Source organism: Tenrec ecaudatus, chromosome 3 (genome assembly GCF_050624435.1).
Source record: "Tenrec ecaudatus isolate mTenEca1 chromosome 3, mTenEca1.hap1, whole genome shotgun sequence".
Lineage (NCBI taxonomy): Eukaryota > Metazoa > Chordata > Mammalia > Afrosoricida > Tenrecidae > Tenrec > Tenrec ecaudatus.
Genome location: NC_134532.1, coordinates 1855980 through 1873547, shown reverse-complemented (window position 1 = coordinate 1873547; position 17568 = coordinate 1855980). Strand labels below are relative to the sequence as shown.

The 17568-nt window shown below is 40.9% G+C and overlaps 1 protein-coding gene across 6 annotated transcripts in view; it reads right to left on the bottom strand.

Moving 5' to 3' along the window:
- Positions 1 to 1167: 1167 nt before the first annotated feature.
- The window catches only part of GUCY1A1 (guanylate cyclase 1 soluble subunit alpha 1), a 75872-nt gene continuing 59471 nt past the window's right edge, over positions 1168 to 17568 (bottom strand). For all 6 annotated transcript variants that reach the window (XM_075543630.1, XM_075543625.1, XM_075543624.1 and 3 more), the window contains exons 8-9: positions 12567 to 12721; positions 1168 to 2027 (exon numbers count right to left, since the gene is read on the bottom strand). In XM_075543630.1, coding sequence (XP_075399745.1) covers positions 1826 to 2027; positions 12567 to 12721 — 357 coding nt within the window. In that variant the 3' untranslated portion in view covers positions 1168 to 1825. The remainder of the gene's footprint in view (positions 2028 to 12566; positions 12722 to 17568) is intronic.

Here is a 17568-nt window from a genome sequence, read left to right as displayed (position 1 = left end):
TAGGTAAAATGTTAAAATTTTAGGAAATTTTCAGAAATAGTATAAGGAATATATCTAGATAACCTTTATCCAGATTATTTACATTTACTCCATATGCTCTCTTGCTCTCTCTCTCTGCGCACACACACACACACACACACACACACACACACACACTTCCTGTTCAGCACAAACATAAATGATCCACTAGCAGCAGAGAGAACGAGTCGTAATTCCCATGTCTGAGCTTAGCTTTGCCTATTGGAGCTTTGCATGGTGGAGTATGGCAATGAAGGCTTTCTGCAGAAATCGGGCTAGATGACTGCTGAGTGGGTGCTAAGAACTGAAGTGTGTCCACAAAGAAAGTTCTGTAGTGTGAGCTGTACTGGTGGGTTTGAGCTGCCTTAACCACTGTGCCACCAGAGTTCTTAAAATGAACTAAAAAGTCTATCATCCTGAATACCTTTCTCCTAAGACATTAAAATGAACTATTATTAATTAAATAGTATGAATAATACTAGCCTTTTCCAAACCGAAATCAAGCAATTCTATTTTCTAGGTCCACTCTTTTATTCTCTTTGTCTTGTCTTTCTTGCTTCTCTATCATTATGTGCTCAGACCTATCCTGCAAACAGTAGCTCCAGGACTAGTAACTTACCTGCCTTGGAAGCATGCCATTTATATCCTGAAACTGATGCTTCTGAATTTCCGCACGGAAATTCAGTCACCCAGGGAAACCAAATGCACTGACAAGAAATTCCAAATGTATATTATAACCTCTATTCTTTTTTGATCTTCAGTGAAAATAATCACACATTTAGAAAATGTCCTCCTAAAATAGATTACTCTACTAAAATAAAGTGAAATTCACGTGTAAGGAATATATAGCAGTCTTTCCAAATTACTGATTAGACTGTGGAGCTGTAGGAAAGAAAGTAAGCAGTTTTGCAGAGATGTGTATTCTATGGCCAATTTGCACTCCTAACAGCCCGTTGGGAGAATGTAGACGTGTCCAGTAGTGTTTCCAAGCCAGAGACCTTCATGCAAGCTCACTGCCACATATTTCTCAATGGAGTGGCTGTGAGGTTCGAACTGCTGACATTTTGATTAGCACTTGACCATTTCTCCTTACAATAGCCTTTGCTGTGTATAAAATAAAAGGTAATAAGTGGCAAGCAAAAGGAAATGTTTATTGTTATGACATACTCTTTCATGGAGAATATTTTTTTAACTCCAAGAACCAAAAATCATTATTAATACTTCCAGAAGGCCTACTGTAGATTTGTATTGCATCTAACCCATAATGGCTTATTTTCTAAAAGAACTCAAAAAGAAGAAATGATAATAATCACACTTCAGTCTACTTTTTATAGGAATTACAATGCGAATATGTGATAATAAAATGCAGAGTTGAAAGAACATATTGTATCAAAGAATATAATTTCTATTCAAAAAGCTTTTTTAAGGCAAAACTATCACAAATACACTTTAATAACCATGGCATTGAACCAGGACACAAAACTGCAGGCAGCTCCATCGCTTCATAGAGTTCACTACAATGACCAGGTATATGTACAAGGTGTTCGATTCTGAGTACAGGTAGTGATTGTTACATAACAGAAACTGCCTAAAATTTTCCCTATTGAGTCTCTTATTTGAAACAGAAGCTTTGCAATATTGAAGTGAACATATGCACTTTTCATGTGAAGTGGGACAGAAAGTAGCTGGTGCCTTCAGCTGATATTTTAATACTGTTCTATGGCCATCTTCCCGCTTAGAATGCCTTCCAAGGTTCCAGGTAGCCTCAAAAGAGCCAAACCTCAAAGACAGTCAGGTATGCATTTCGCTAATCCACTCCTGATGCTTGGCCTAAAAAATTAGCATTGCCGTTTTCATCATCGAGCTTTTGGAACCATGGCTTTGAGTTTGTTGCGTGTAGATAAGCATCCAGAAAATAACAGATGCCAGGAATTTCACTGGGGAAGTTTTGTGGTAGCTCCTCCCTCGATCGAGGGGTAAACACAAAACCAGGGCAGTCTTTGAGTAATCTGAAAAGATAAGAACGGGACTTTTAAAACTGAGCACTAAGATAAACAGTGGTCTACTGAACACAGCATAACTAAATGGCTATTTCTGAGCACAAGCTGAGAAACCAGCGATGACATTGGATCTCTTTGCACTATCTATCAGTTGCAGTATTTCCCCTGCTTAATCAGTTCTACCAAATTTTATTATTTGGTACTTACAATATGCTTGTCCATTATGTTAAACCCATATTAAATTCCAGGTCTTCTGATTATGTTACTGGCTCCTCTTCCCTTTCCTGTGCCTAGCTTTCTGTCAAATGTGAACTTCATGAGCATTCTCTCTATTCCATTATCCAGGCCATGGATGAAATATGTTAAGTAGCTCTGGTCTCTAAACCAAATTCTACAGAACATCATTTATCATATCTGCCTAACCACACCAGGGACTTGTACTTCACCAGCCTGGGATGTCATATGCAAATAAGAGAGAAAGATGATATTGAATTAAATTCTGGTTCTGGATATTTTGTGTCCATGTATTGCAGCACCAACAAAATAGAAATCTATATGCCTAGAGTTATTGAGCTTGAGGAGAGTACATGTGAGTAACCTAGTACCTAATTTTATTTTGGGTGGGAGTTTTTGCACATTAAAAATTTTTTAAATAATTTTATTGGAGGTTCTTACAGATATCATAACAATTCATATATCAAGTAAACTTTTACATGTTACCGTCATCATTTTAAAAACATTATCTCTCTACTTGAAACCTTATTCTCAGCTCCTCTTCTTTCCCTTCCCCCACCCTCATGAACCCTTGATAAATTATATATATATATATATATTATATATATTCATATCTTACACCATTCGCTGTTTCCCTTCACCCACATTTCTGTTGTTTGTGCCCCTCAGCTGAGTGGGTGGGGGAAATACATCCATCATTGCTGTCAGTGCCCCCATTCTCCCGCTTCCTCCCCATCCTCCTCCAACCTCAGGGTGTCACAATTCCCATTCCTCTTTCTGGGAGGGGTTGTCTGTCCTGGCTTCTGTGTGTGTCAAAAGCTCTTACCTGTACCAATGTATATACTCCAGTCTAGCAGGATTCATGATGTAGAACTGGGGTCATGGTAGTTGGGGGGAGGAAGCATTAAAGAAGCAGAGGAATGTTGTGTGTTTCCTAGGTGTATAACTGAACCTTGGCTGAATCATCCTTTCCGTGTGACCCTTCTGTGAGGGGATGTCCAATGGTTTACAGATGGGCTTTGGATCTCCACTCTGACGCCTCTCCTTCACATCGATGTAATTGTTAGGTTTTGATCTTCTTATGCCTGATCCCGGCAACACCTCATGGCCACATAGGCTGGCATGCTTCTTCCATGTGGGTTTTGTTGCTTCCTTGCTAGATGGTCGCTTGTAATTCGAGCCTTTAAGACCCCAGATACTATATCTTTTAATAGCTGGCACCATCAGCTTTCTTCACCACATTTGTTTATGCACCCGCTTTGCCTCAGCGATCATGTTGGGAAGGTGAGTATCACACAGTGCCAGGTAATTAGGACAACCTGTTCTTCCATTGAGGGAAGACTTAAGAAGAGGCCCAAAGTCCATCTGCTATCTTAACACTTTAACATATAAATATATGTATGTAGACCAATACCCTATCCTTATATCTTAACATATTTACATATGTATATTCCTATATGTATACCTCCCTGTATAGCTTTTGCCTCCTCATTCTTTCCTCTGTTTCTTTTCCTAGTACCTGATTTTTATCAGTGCATCAGTTTACTGTATAATAGAATTAATAAAAATAACTCCTTCACTATGAATCCATAAATATATTTGAATGTCTATTGTTTATCAGGCAATTTCAGGTAAGCATTGGACTGCTGATCCTAAGATAAGGCTCTCTACTTACTCCCATAAAGATTCACACACCCAATCTGGGGTTCCCGTAAGCTGGAATCAACACAGGTGGCATTGGGTTGAATTTTGGTTATGAATTTTGGCAATATGTAATGCTGAATATTTATATGATACCAAAAGTATAAGCTTAAAAATCCTGACAAATTCACGTTTGAAGTGCAACAAGTGTGTCAATTTTTCAGTTTTTAAGATGGAGCTAATAGGAAGAGATTGCTGAATATTTTTGTAAAGACCAAATAAACATATTAAATAAATTCAATTAGATTCACCTCATGTCCATTATTAACCTGGTCATAATTAATGACCCCCAAGTTATTGGATTTGGTAGAAATATGTGGGAACCTTCATACACTATTCCTGGAATGTAAAATTAATTTGGCAGAGCTTGTAAAACTAGTTTGGACAGTCTATTAAGCTGAAAATGGGGATATTCTGTGATCTGGGAAGTTATCTTTTAGTATGTAATCTCGAGACATTTGTATAATGCTTTTAGTCACATTACTTTTTATTATAATGATAAAATATACATTCCAGCTTCCTCATACACTAGACTACATACTACATTACATGCTTACAAAGTTATGTTCTGTATCTGGCTTTTATTGGTTTATTGGAGCCAACTGTTAAGCTCTCGGGAATTCTGCAAGCTAGTTAAAGATACACAATCTAAAAGAGGCCATGGTGGGAATATTTATACTATAGGATTTCATTATCTCTCTCAGAATAGTTGAAATAAAAGTAGTCTTATATGAGTCATTAAGGGAGAAAATGCTTCCTCCCCACCCACTATTATGATCCCAATTCTACTGCAAGTCTGGCTAGACCAGAGGATGTACACTGGTACAGATAGGAACTGGAAACACAGGGATTCCAGGGCGGATGATCCCTTCAGGACCAGCGGTGTGAGTGGCGATATTGGGAGGGTAGAGAGAGGATGGGTTGGAAAGGGGTAACAAATTACAAGGATCTACATGCGACCTCCTCCCTGGGGGATGGACTACAGAGAAGTGGGTGAAGGGAGACATCAGACAGGGCAAGATATGACAGAATAATAATTTATAAATTATCAAGGATTCATGAGGGAGGGGGAAGTGGGGAGGGAGAAGAAAACATGAGGATCTGATGCCAGGGGCTTAAGTGGAGAGCAAATGTTTTGAGAATGATGAGGGCAATGAATGTACAAATATGCTTTACCCAATTGATGTATAGATTGTGATAAGAGTTATATGAGCCCCTAATAAAACTTTTTTTTTAATGGAGAAAATCTCAAATAATAGAGTGGGTTTGAGAGAAATTAAAAAATACTCCCCTGTTGATTGGGAACTACTTTTCTGCTTTTAATTTCATCTGGAGGGACCTAAGTGAGAGTTACAGTGTGAGGCTTTTTATGCATAAATTCTGCCTGTTAAGCAGAAGTGATACATCGTACTGGCGGGTGTTGGAGAAGACTGCGTATATGCCATTCAGCACCTCCCGGCCTCTCTCTCTGCGAGCCGCAGTGCCTGCAGGAAAGCTGCTCTTCTCAGCTGCGCCTACAAAACCGAGGGCATCCCGAGTCCAGTTTTGACTGGAAGAGGAGACGAGGAGACCTAAGTTTTATCTGCAATATTTTCTTTCTTTTATAAAACAAGAATCTGAAAGAAATATAGGTATATGGGCACTGCACTATTTTTTTCATTCTTCCATTTGTTTGAAAAATTTAATAATGGAATGTAAGGTGTATAGAACTGTATGTGATTAACACAATATACACAATACTGTATATTATTGATACATAAATTGTATAAAACTTAAGTAATTGATAAATGTAGTGATTTATTTCAATTATATTAACCTAATATTTCTTAATATGATACATTTTACATATAATTTATATAAATTATTCAGCATTAACAAATTGGCTTTAAAGATGTATAATTTAAAGCTCAAGCATTGGGTGAAGTGCCATCTTAGACAGACTATAGTATAGTTTTTGAAGACAAATTCTGTTTTCTAAAGAAACTTAGAAAAAATAACATGTCATGGAGTCAGAACCCAGGTAGGAGGAATGGTAGGGTGTGATCAAGGGCTATGTAACCAAGAGGAATTACTGAAACCCAAATGAAGGCTGGGCATGCTAGTGGGACAAGAGGAAAGTGAAAGGAAATACAGGAAATAAGTAGGAGGCAGAGGGCATACAGAAAGGTCTAAATACAGGCATGTACATATGTAAATATATTTACAATTATGGGGGAAATAGATATGTGTAATATTTAAAGGTTTAGTAGTAAGGTAGCAGATGAACATTGGGCCTCCACTCACATACACCCTCATTACAATAACAATTTGCTCAACTAAATGGTAATTCCATGATACCCACCTTCCTGACACAATCGCTGAAGACAAACATGTGCATAAGCAAATATGGTGAAGAAAGCTGATGGTGCCCAGCTATCAAAACATATAGCATCTGGGGTCTTAAAGGCCTGAAGGTAAACAAGTGTCCATCTAGCCAAGAAACAAGAAAGCCCACATGAAAGAATTACACCAGCATGTGTGATCATGAGGGGTCAAAGGGACCAGGTATAAAGCACCAAAGAATAAAAAATCATATCATCATGAATGAGGGGGAGTGCGGGATGGGGACCCAATGCCCATCTGTAGGCAACTGGACACCGCTTGCAGAGGGGTAGTGGGGAGGAGATGAATCACTCAGGGTGCAGCGTAGCATCGCTGAAATACAGAACTTTCCTCTAGTTCTTGAATGCTTCCTCCCTCCATCTCCCCCCCCCCACTATCATGATCCCAATTCTACCTTATAAACCTGGCTAGACCAGAGAATGCACAGCGGTGCAGATAGGAATTGGAAACACAAGGAATCCCGGACAGAGGAAGCCCTCAGGACCAGTGGTGAGAGTGGTGATACTCAGAGGGAAGACAGAAAGGGGGAGGGGAGGGGGAAGGGGGAACGGATTACAAGGATCTACATATAACTTCCTCCCTGGGGGAGGGACAACAGAAAAGTGGGTGAAGGGAGACGTCAGGCAGTGTTAGCTATGATAAAAAAATAATTTATAAATTATCAAGAGTTCATGAGGAAGGAGGGAGCGGGGAGGGAGGGGACAAAAGAAGAAAAATGAGGAGCTGATTCCAGGAGCCCAAGTGGAAAGCGAGTGTTTTGAGAATGATGAGAGCAGCAAATGTATAAGTGTGCTTCACACAACTGACGTATGTATAGATTGTGATAAGAGTTGTATGAGCCCCAATAAAATGATTTTTTAAAATTCATAGTCTGTTAGAAAAGTAGATTGAAAAATAAAGCTATGTCGACACAATTGTGATGACATTTACACCCAGGGAAAGCAGAAACAGTCCAGTGAGTGATGTTTCTCTCCTTCTTTCCCTCAAACTTCTGCAATGACTCCCCAGTTTTCTGTGGCACCTCTCTTGCTCCCCCTTTATTCTCTTTGTTCTTTACCCTTACAGTCCTGGTTTTCTATCATTATGTTCTGACCTCTCCTGTAATTAGGACTTCCTAGGTCTGATTACCCACCTGCCCTGGGCAGTTCGCCAATTTTGTCCTTATGATCTCTGGGTCACACAGTCAAACTTCTAACACTAATCCAATGATCTGAAACTAAAAATGGCCGACCTAATTGACTAGTTTTCCATACTGCAGTTAAAGCACAAACACGTATACAAACACATAATGGCAAGTGAGCAAGTTTACTTTTATACTGCTTAGCAACCACCACAGGAGAAACAGGGGCGGTGGGGGGGGGGGCAGTTGAATGTAAGCTTTTCTTTTAAAGATCCATCTACAAATGAAAACAAAACAAACACTAATTCCATAGACTCAACTTCAACTCAGAGCAGGCTAATATTCTGTCAGGGGAGGCAGTTGAAAAACTCATAAACCCATCGGGAAAGTTTTGATTCTTACACGAGCTAAAAAAATGATGAAGTCGAATACGGCAAGGGTGTGCGAAGGGCAGGTTGTGGCCCTAGCAGCAGGGGTTAAGGAGCCACTCTTGGTAGAAGGGACATTGACTTTGGACCTAATTACCATGAGGACCAGGAGAAAAGTGCAGAAGGCAGAAGTCAAGTATTACTTATTCATAAATCAGTTTGGCAAATTTGGTGAACAAAGTCTGACACCAGGTAGGCAAGAGTTCAGTGAATGAAGTAGAACGTGGAATAAAATGTAAGCAACTGGCAGCATCGGAGCAAACATAATAGTTTGGCGTTTGTTTTAAACGTTTACGTTTGATTCAGATGGAGGGTTTTAACCTTAGAATGACAAGGTGTGATTAAGGGTTTGGAAAGATAATCTTGCTTTTGCATGGAGGGTGTGGTGTGTGGGGAGGAGGGATGGAAGAACGAAAGGAGGGAGAGAACTGATGGTGAGAGGTGAAGGTTGCTTGGCTGGGGTTGTAACATCAAGGGTGGTAAGGACTCAGGGTGGAATTTTGTAGACCTGGTGGGTTCTGGTAGAAGGAAGGACTGGTCTCTCTAAGGCAGAAGACAGTAATTACAAGAAAACATCTGCTTTGGAAGAAGTATAGCCAGCATGATCCCTAGAAGAGAGGATAGTGAGACGTTTCCGCTCTTGTTTTGAACATGTGATCACGAGGAACTAATCCCTAGCGCTGGCCATCCAGCTGGATAGAGCAGGGGGACTCTTAATGAGGTGAAGGGATACAAGGAACCCAGAGCAACGTCTGTGAGGATGGTGCAGGGCCCTGCGGTGTTCCTTTGTGTTGTGTATAGGACACTAAGCATCTGCATCGACTCCACAGCACCTAGCGATAACAACTAGATGATGATGCCCTTTAATGAGATTGGTAAAGTTTGGCTAGGTGGGAAGTGGATTTCCTGCAGGGAGGGAACACTGGTTTTTCTAACTGGGTGGCATCTATAGTTCGATGAGCAGAAGATGTGGCAATTTGCCTCCCCCAAGGTTACAGGGTTGGCTCTACTTGGACCTGCAGGATTGCTTTGGATCAGAATTTAGTAGATGACCATTGATTTTTTGAGTAGCTCAATGGAGAACTATGGGATGAACAACAAATGAAAATGGCAAGAGTCATAGAAGTTTGGAAAGAAGATCATTCCATTGTTAAGAGATTTTATAGGCAACCAAAACATTGAACACAAGTACCCAGGAAGTAGCGGAAAAATAAGACAGTGTACTATTACAAAAGCCAAACGGGAAACATTTAATAAGAGACAGTGCTTAATCAATAGACTCAGGCATAGGAACAATTGTCAGGACTGCGCAAGATCAGGCAGCGTTTAACTCTGTCATTCATGTGGTTACTATGAGTTGGAACCAACTGGACAACACCTAACAGCACAATAATGCTAAAAATGTTTACTTGTGTTTTATGCAAAGGCATTTGACTGTGTGGATCATAACAGACTATGGATAGCCTGGAGAAAAATGGGAATTCCAGAACACTTCATTGTACTCATGCAGGACCTGTGCAGGGGTCACGAGGCAGCTGTGAGGACAGGCCAAGTTGAAAATCTTGTCTTGTGTGTGTCATAGATATAGCTTCTCACCGTACCTATCCAATTTGTGTGCTGAGCAAATGATCAGAGAAGCTGGATTATATGAGGGAAAATTAGGCATCGGGGTCAAAGGGAGGCGTATCAACAACCTGTGGTCTGCAGATGACACAACCTTGCTTGTTGAAAGTGAAGATTTGAAGCACTTGCTGATGAAGACCAAAGATCTTCAGTGTGCTTGACCCAAGTCACGGTATTTTCAATCACCTCCTATGGAAGTTATACACTGAATAAGGAGGACCAAAGAAGAATTGATGCACTTGAATTATGGTTCTGGCAGAGATTGTTGAAAGTACTATGAACTGCAAAAGGAACAAACACATCTGTCTTGGAAGAAGGATGGCCACAAGGCTCCTTGGAAGCTAGGACGGTGAGACTTAGCTTTTCCTACTTTGGACATGTTATCAACAAAGACCAGTCCCTGGAGAAGGACATCATGCTTGTTAAAGTAGAAGGGCAGGAAAAAAGGGAGAAGCAAAGAGATGAGATGGGTTGAAACAGTGACTCTTCTGATAGGCCCAAGCCCCAGAGCATCTGTGTGGATGGCACAGGACCAGGCAGAACTTCATTCTGCTGCACGCAGGGTTGCTATGAGTTGGAATGCCTTGAGGGCATTTGACACCAACAATGATGCTAAGCTGGACCATTTCAGTGATGGTAGAGGGGAAATACTGCTTGGAATGTGTTGAAGAGAATCCCACTGTGATCCAGGCAATTCTGACTCAGAGTGACTCTGCGGGACCACATAGATCAGGCTACCCCTGTGGATTTCCGAGCTGGTGGTAATGCTCCACAGGATTAGAAAGCGTCATCCTGGAGGTTTTAAACTGCTCACCTTGCGGTTGGCATCCCGGTGAGTAATCACTCTGCCACCAGGACTAGAGGCAGTGAACAACTCCTCTAAGGAGTTTTACCTTCAAAGGGTACAGAAATCTCGAATGGTGCCTGAAGTTGGACTTTGAAATAGGGCTTGCTTGCTTTTGTTTATTTTCTTCAAGAGCACTGATAGAAAGATAGGTTTGTATCTTCATAGGAAAGACCTTTCCACCAGAGATAAATCATCAGAGAGATAAGGGGTTATTTTAAGGAGAAGAATCATGGAAAGGCCACACTTGTCTTAGAGAGAGGGGCAGAGACAGCTGGCTCGTGGTAACAGGGACAAGACACAATATCGTGGTTGCTATTTTTGTGGAAAGTGGTAGTCCTGGAATCGAGTGTTACTCATGGTGACGTCAGGTCTGTAGAGTAGAGGTTTTTCAAGTCTGCTCTAGAGGGCGTTCAGGCTTGTGAACTTGTGGAGCCGTGGTTACCTGACTGGCTGCTAGCTGAACGGTTGCAGCTGTCCCATGGGAGAAAGATGAAACGCTCCGTTGGTAAAGACTTACGGCTCCAGCCACCCTCTGGGGCAGGTCTGCAGTGTCTTCCTGGGTCACTAAGAGCCAGAGTGGAGTTTATGGAAATGGGCTTTATTTAGTTTGGGACTTTTGGGAAGTAAATTGCAAGACCTTTCTTCCAAGATGCTTCAGGGGAGACTCAAACTGTCAACTTTTGGATAGTCTTAAAGCCCTTCATTGTGTCACTCAGCCGCTCCCACAAGACAGGGCCACTCTGTTGAGAGAATCTGTGGCGTGAGTGGGACTCCAGCACGTTCATCTAATACTTTCATTGTGAAATATAAATTGATGTTGCCAATGAGGGGGTTGGAGAGAAAGCTCACTGGGGCTTTAAGATGCTGTCACACAGCATCTAGCTGAGAATAAGAAAGCTAATGTGCACAGCAATATCTAGAATATGGATCTCATAAACCTATTTGCCCATGAAGAGTTTTCATTAGAACTGGACTTTTGAAGGAAGATATAATTTATACAGCAGATATATTTTTACTCCTCTTGCATTGGATGGTTTTCTGGTTGAAGAAAATGATAGTGAAAGAGTATAGTTTATTGACTTGGGCTGCCTGGTGCCTGTTTTCAGGGAGATGGCTAACACAGAGGTTGTCCTGATGGTAAATGGTACGTGGCCCTGCTTGTACTGTGTTAACATTTGTCGACAGCCCATAACACTTGTAATCTTGCAAAACGCTTTCTCTAGCTTTCCGGCAGTAAATCTTCTGTTGGGTTAGTAAGAACATTAATGCAGGCTTTTATCAGAAGGAATAGAGTCTTGAAGAAGATATGATGTCTGCCAAGGATTACACATGCCCATCACATGTTTGCATGCAATTAATCAGTAGTTAAAAAGAAGTTCATAAAAGCTTAAAAATATCCAAATGAGGGCAATGAAAGTTATGGCTTTTCCTTTCTTTGAAAAATATCATTGTGATGAGTGGGGAATGAGGAGTGAAGACCCAAAGCCCATTTGTAGGCCACTGGACATCTCCTTACAGAAGGGTCGTGGGGAGGAGACCAGCCAGTCAGGGTGCGATGTAGCAACAATGAAACATACAACTTTACTCTAGTTTCTAAATTCTTCTTCCTCCCCTACTATCATGAACCCAATTCTACCTCGCAAGTCTGGCTAGGCCAGAGGATGGCCACTGGTACAGATAGAAACTGGAAACACAGGGAATCCAGGGCGGATAATCCCTTCAGGACCAGCGGTGTGAGTGGTGATACTAGGAGGGTGGAAGGAGGGTGGGTTGGAAAGGGGGAACCAATTACAAGGATCTGCATGTGAACTCCTCCCTGGGGGACAGACAACAGAAAAGTGGGTGAAGGGAGACGTCGGACAGGGCAAGATATGACACAATAATAATTTATACATTATGAAGGGTTCATGAGGGAGGAGGGATTGGGAAGTGAGGGGAAAAAATGAGGAGCTGATGCCAGGGGCTTAAGTGGAGAGCAAATGTTTTGAGAATGATGAGGGCAATGAATGTACAAATGTGCATAACACAATTGATGTATGTATGGATTGTGATAAGAGTTATATGAGCCCCTAATAAAACAATTAAAAAAAAGAAGAAGAAAAATGTCTCAGCAAGATCCCACATGATGGAGAATGAAACAAACCAATTGGGGGAGAGTGGCCGTTATATATAAATAAAAAGGATAGATCTCAGGTGCTCAATGCGACCAGTACCTGTAAGTAGTTGGACTGACATTGATCTTCCTCGGGATACTGCATGACTCAAATTTATTAGCCAGGGTGACATTGTTTCCAAAGAGACAGTAGCGAGGCATTTTAACACCAACAACTCCAGCAAACACCGAACCTGAATGCAGTCCAATTCGCATCTGAAAGCAAAACACAGTGTTCTGGGTCACTGGTGAAATACTTTCCACTTGTGACTATGGCTCAAAGGCCTTGTCTAAAGCACTGTATTGTTCATTCTCACCATCCCATTCTTCCCCAAACCTCCAGTCAACTCCCTTATACTTTGCACATCAAATTACAAATATCTAGTTCAGCATCAGTAATCACACCTCATAGATCCCATCTGTTTGTGACACAACCCATCTTTATTCCAGCTACCTATAGTACCAGACACAAATATCCATGTCCATCCGCCACAGTCACCACATAAGAAGATGTCTGGAGCATGTGGATAAACCTACCTTGTTCATTAAGTGACATAAGAGATACTATTTGGGTTCTGGGGATTCTTTCCCAAAACTCCATCAGAAAAACAAACCCAAGCATATGGTTGTTAAGTATTGTTTAAAAGAAATGAATGCCCAAACCACTTCACTATTCAAAGGACCAATAACTGCAGAAAGAGATTGTAATATGTATGTACAAAGTAGAAGAGGAAGAAGACAGTTGGATTTGCTTAGGCTTGAAGAAGAGACAGTAAGCCAGTTGGCTGATATCAAGTCAACTTTGGCCAATGGTAACATCATGTGCATCACAGTATAACACAAGGTTAGGAATTCTGAATCTTAGTAGTGATTTGGAGAGTCATAGAGACAGAATATTATAAACTGGGATAGCCAAGAAATTCTGAATACATGATGATCTTAGAAGATGCATACTCTCTTAAATTACTGTTATAATATAGCACGTGAAAGTGGGGGTATGTTATATTACCCATACCATACTATGTTGATTATTTTAAGTTATAGATTTAGCTGACTTTTTAAAAGTTTTATTATATGCACACATTTTTTTTAAAGATGAAAGCGAGCCAAAAAAAAATCCACCACCATCTAGTTGATTGCAACTCATAACGACCCAAATAAAGTTTCCTATTTGGTAATTACAAGGCTGTACATTTGTACAGGATCACATAGCCTCATCATTCTTCCATAGTATGCCAGGTGGGTTTGAACCACCAACCTTGTGATTAGCAGTCCAGTGCTCATCCAACAGCAGCACTAGGGCTTCTTAAACAAAAGATAAAGTACTCACTAATTAAAAGGGAAAGTGATTAGAAGAATAAATATATCTTATTTTAAAGCTATTTTCAAATATCTCCCCCAAAAAGATGAAACTCTGCAATGACATTAATTGATACATAAGTTATAACAATGGGCGAGAGTGGGAAGGATGGCACCAGACCTGACAATATTTCCAAATGTTATGTGTACTGTTTCTGTGTATAATGTCTGCCTCAACTGTACAATACTTAACAATGATAATATCAGAAACTTTAAAATGTAAAGCTCATGAATCTTATAATACAATTATAAAAAAGCAGTAGATTATGAGACGGGAGATTTGTATTCTAAATCAAACTCTTTCACTACTTAGTAAATTGACTTTATGTAAATCTATTTTCTTCTATTTCTTCATCTAAAAAATTAAAAGATTCAATTATTTTAAAAGTCTTTTTGTTGTCATAATTTTACATTAAATAGCAAAACGTGTGTGTGTGTGTGTGTGTGTGTGTGTGTGTGTGTACTTAGCACGACATAGCTGGCTGGCTGGCTGGCTTCAAAGCACAAGTCTGCTTATTCTTTTTTTGTTGTTACCCTGTAGAATGGAATCAAGGTGAAAGATTAACATCTTTCTGTTCTACCTTACAAACTATGTTCTAAGCTTGTCTACAGCATGACACGTGTCTACAACATGACATTACTTATTTTATAAGTAAATATGGTGTAGTGATTTACTTGACATGGTCCTTCTGACCATAGTCTCTGTATTTTCTACCAAATGACTGGATGGAACTATGCAAATTGGGCGTATTGTTTCATTCCTTGTAGGTCTTGTTGAAAGGACGCGAGGAAGTCGCTGATAAGATTATAAGAATCCATTTGGGATGATTATTAATGGAGTTAATTGTGATTGTAAAAACATTGAACGATGACAGGGTATCGGTCAATTCTGTGATCCTGCTAGGTATAAAAGGAACCATATCAGAAGCAGGAGGTGAAGGAAAGAATCTTGCTGTCATCAAAAGACAGGAGCCAGGACTAGACCTTTGGACCCTTAGATCCCTGCACAATGAATCGTCTTGATCTGATCCAAGGACAGAAAGCTGTAGCATCAGAGAAGTGGTGGAGGGCAGCTTCCCTAATCAAGGATCAAATAAAGTGGATTACCTTAGGGCGGAGTGCTCACTTGCAGAGTGAGGTGCCTCCTGGCACTTAATTGGGGAGCTAGGTTTGCTGATCCACAGAGCTAGAGCTGATAGCCTACCAGCTGAGGCTTATGGGGGAGCAGCGTGCCCTTTGGGACATTTCATCTAGAGTACTAAAAGAGCTCTATAACCATGTCTGAGCAGGCAGAGGGTAAGGGCTGTGTGAATGGGCTAGTGAGAGACATGCCTGCCCGAATGGCTGTGTGGTAGACCGGGCAGACTACAGAAACAAATTCAGAAACACTCATGTGTATAAGAGAAGCTTTATAGCAAAGAGCAATTTTATATTGACAAAAGCTCTCAGCCCAGTCCAGGTCGAGTCCATAAGGCTGACATTAGGCCATAAGTCAGATACTAGTCTGTAAATCACCCTTCAGGCTCATGCAGCACATGCAATGGTGCTAAATGCAGGAAGCACACAGACCAATGCCGGTGGAAAGATCTCAGTGCTGGCGCAGGCCTCCACCACATGGCATGCTCTGGTCTCAGCAGGACTCCACATGACTAGCCAACAGGAAGGTGAAGCAGAGACAGTGTGTGTCCCGCCGCCAAGGAAAAGAGGAAATTTCCAGAATCCTCATGAGAAGGCCATACCCACCAAGAGGTACCATCAGGATGTGACCTGATGGACTAGCAAAACTCCACCCCTTCATTTTATATATCAGCTTGACATGAAATTATGAAACTACCACAGGCTGAGAAGAGGCTGTCCTGACCAGAACTGTGTTCTGAACATTTCTGATTCTGACTTGGGCTGACCTCTGAACTTAGCTAATACACCCTTATCATCTCGAGTTTTGCCTGTGAAGATTTTGTAGACATTGCAATGGACCCTTGAACCCAGCAAGGAAATCGAATGCCATGGCAGTGACTCTCGGTGTCAGAATATGATCAGGAAGGAGGTAGGGCAGAGGCATCTCTCACCTCGTCTCATGAGAATCAGGTTTGGACAGAGACTAATTGTGATTCTTTCCTCACCCCCCTGTGAAGTCCCATGTCAAACATGCCTCTACACCATTCTTATAGTTGTTGCTGTTGGTAGGTTTCATCAAGTCAGTTCCAACTCATAGCGACCCTGTGTGTCATAGAACAATACACTGCCCACTCCTGGGCCACCTTCACATGTTTATGCCTGAGCCCATCATTCTAGCCTCTGTGTCAATCCATCTTGTCCACGGCCTTCCTCTTTTCCACTGACCCTCTGCACTAACAAGCACGACATCCGTCTCCAGGAACTGCCATCTTCTGGCTACATGTCCAAAGTACATGAGACGAAGTCTCACCATCTTTGCATCTCAGGAGCATTCTGGCTGTCCTTCTTCCAAGAGAGATTGGTTTGTCCTTTTGGTAGTTCATGGTACTGTGGATACTCTTCACCAGTTTCATAATTCAAATGCATAGATTTATTATCTTTGGTCTTCCTTATTCCATGCTGAGCTTTCACATGCATATGAAGCAAGCATACTGAAGCACACACACAAATAGATATGGATGTATAACTGAACACACACACATTCTATTCATACAAAACCAAACAATGCAGATAAAGCAGCTGTTTCCCCGTTGATTCTTCCCACCCTTCCATTCTCGAGGGCTTGGTCTCACTTTCTTTCCAAAGGTTTTCTAATGGGGCTATTCTCAAATTCACGAGCACGAACTCATCCGAAATTTAAGATGCACATTATGTCTGTGTCTTCACAAATCCTGGTTCACTGGAAACAGATTTCTATATAGAAATAGTTTAAGGCAAAGATAGATTTCCGACATTGTCGCAGTAAACACTTGCGCGGGGACATGGTAAAGGAGTCCGGCATTTTGTAAGCCACTCTTGCCTTCTGGGACTGAGGAAGGGGGAGTACCAGGAGGTCGTTAAAAAGCTCACTCACCACTTGCCAACTTTCAGTGTTTCCTCAGCCTCCTGATCTCTATCCTCAATCTAGCTGAAGTTTCCTAAACCTAAGGGGATGGATATTAGTGAAACAGTCATAAGGAATCAGTAAGGAGATGGATGATTGGTACATGTGTCATGCTGTAGACAAGCATAGAACATAGTTTGTAAGGTAGAACAAAAAGATTTTTATTTTTAGTCTTTCACTCTGATTCCATCCTACGAGGTAACAAACAAACGAATAAACAGACTTGTGCTTTGAAACCAGTCAGCCAGCCAGACATGACACCAAATTTGCCACTTGAGCATCTTGACTAATAGTGTGTATCAGTGAATCGTAGTCTTTTCATAATGTTGTAAGAATGAAATGAGACTGGATTTAAAATCACATTGTTCTTCATTCCCATACACATCAATGTATTTTTTCTATCTGTTAAAAATAGTCTTCACACCGCCTCTGTGTTATTTCTCAGAGAGCTCCTTCCTATCAGATATATCCTGTGTACAGGTTACTGTTGTTTTTGGGTGCTGTTGAGACATTTCTGACTAAGTGTCATCCTATACACAATAGAATGAAACCCAGGTAAGGTTCATTCAGCAGAGCACTTTACACATTGCTAAAGTTCAATTATTATTACCCAAGTAGTTATCTCTGAAATGAAATACAGATA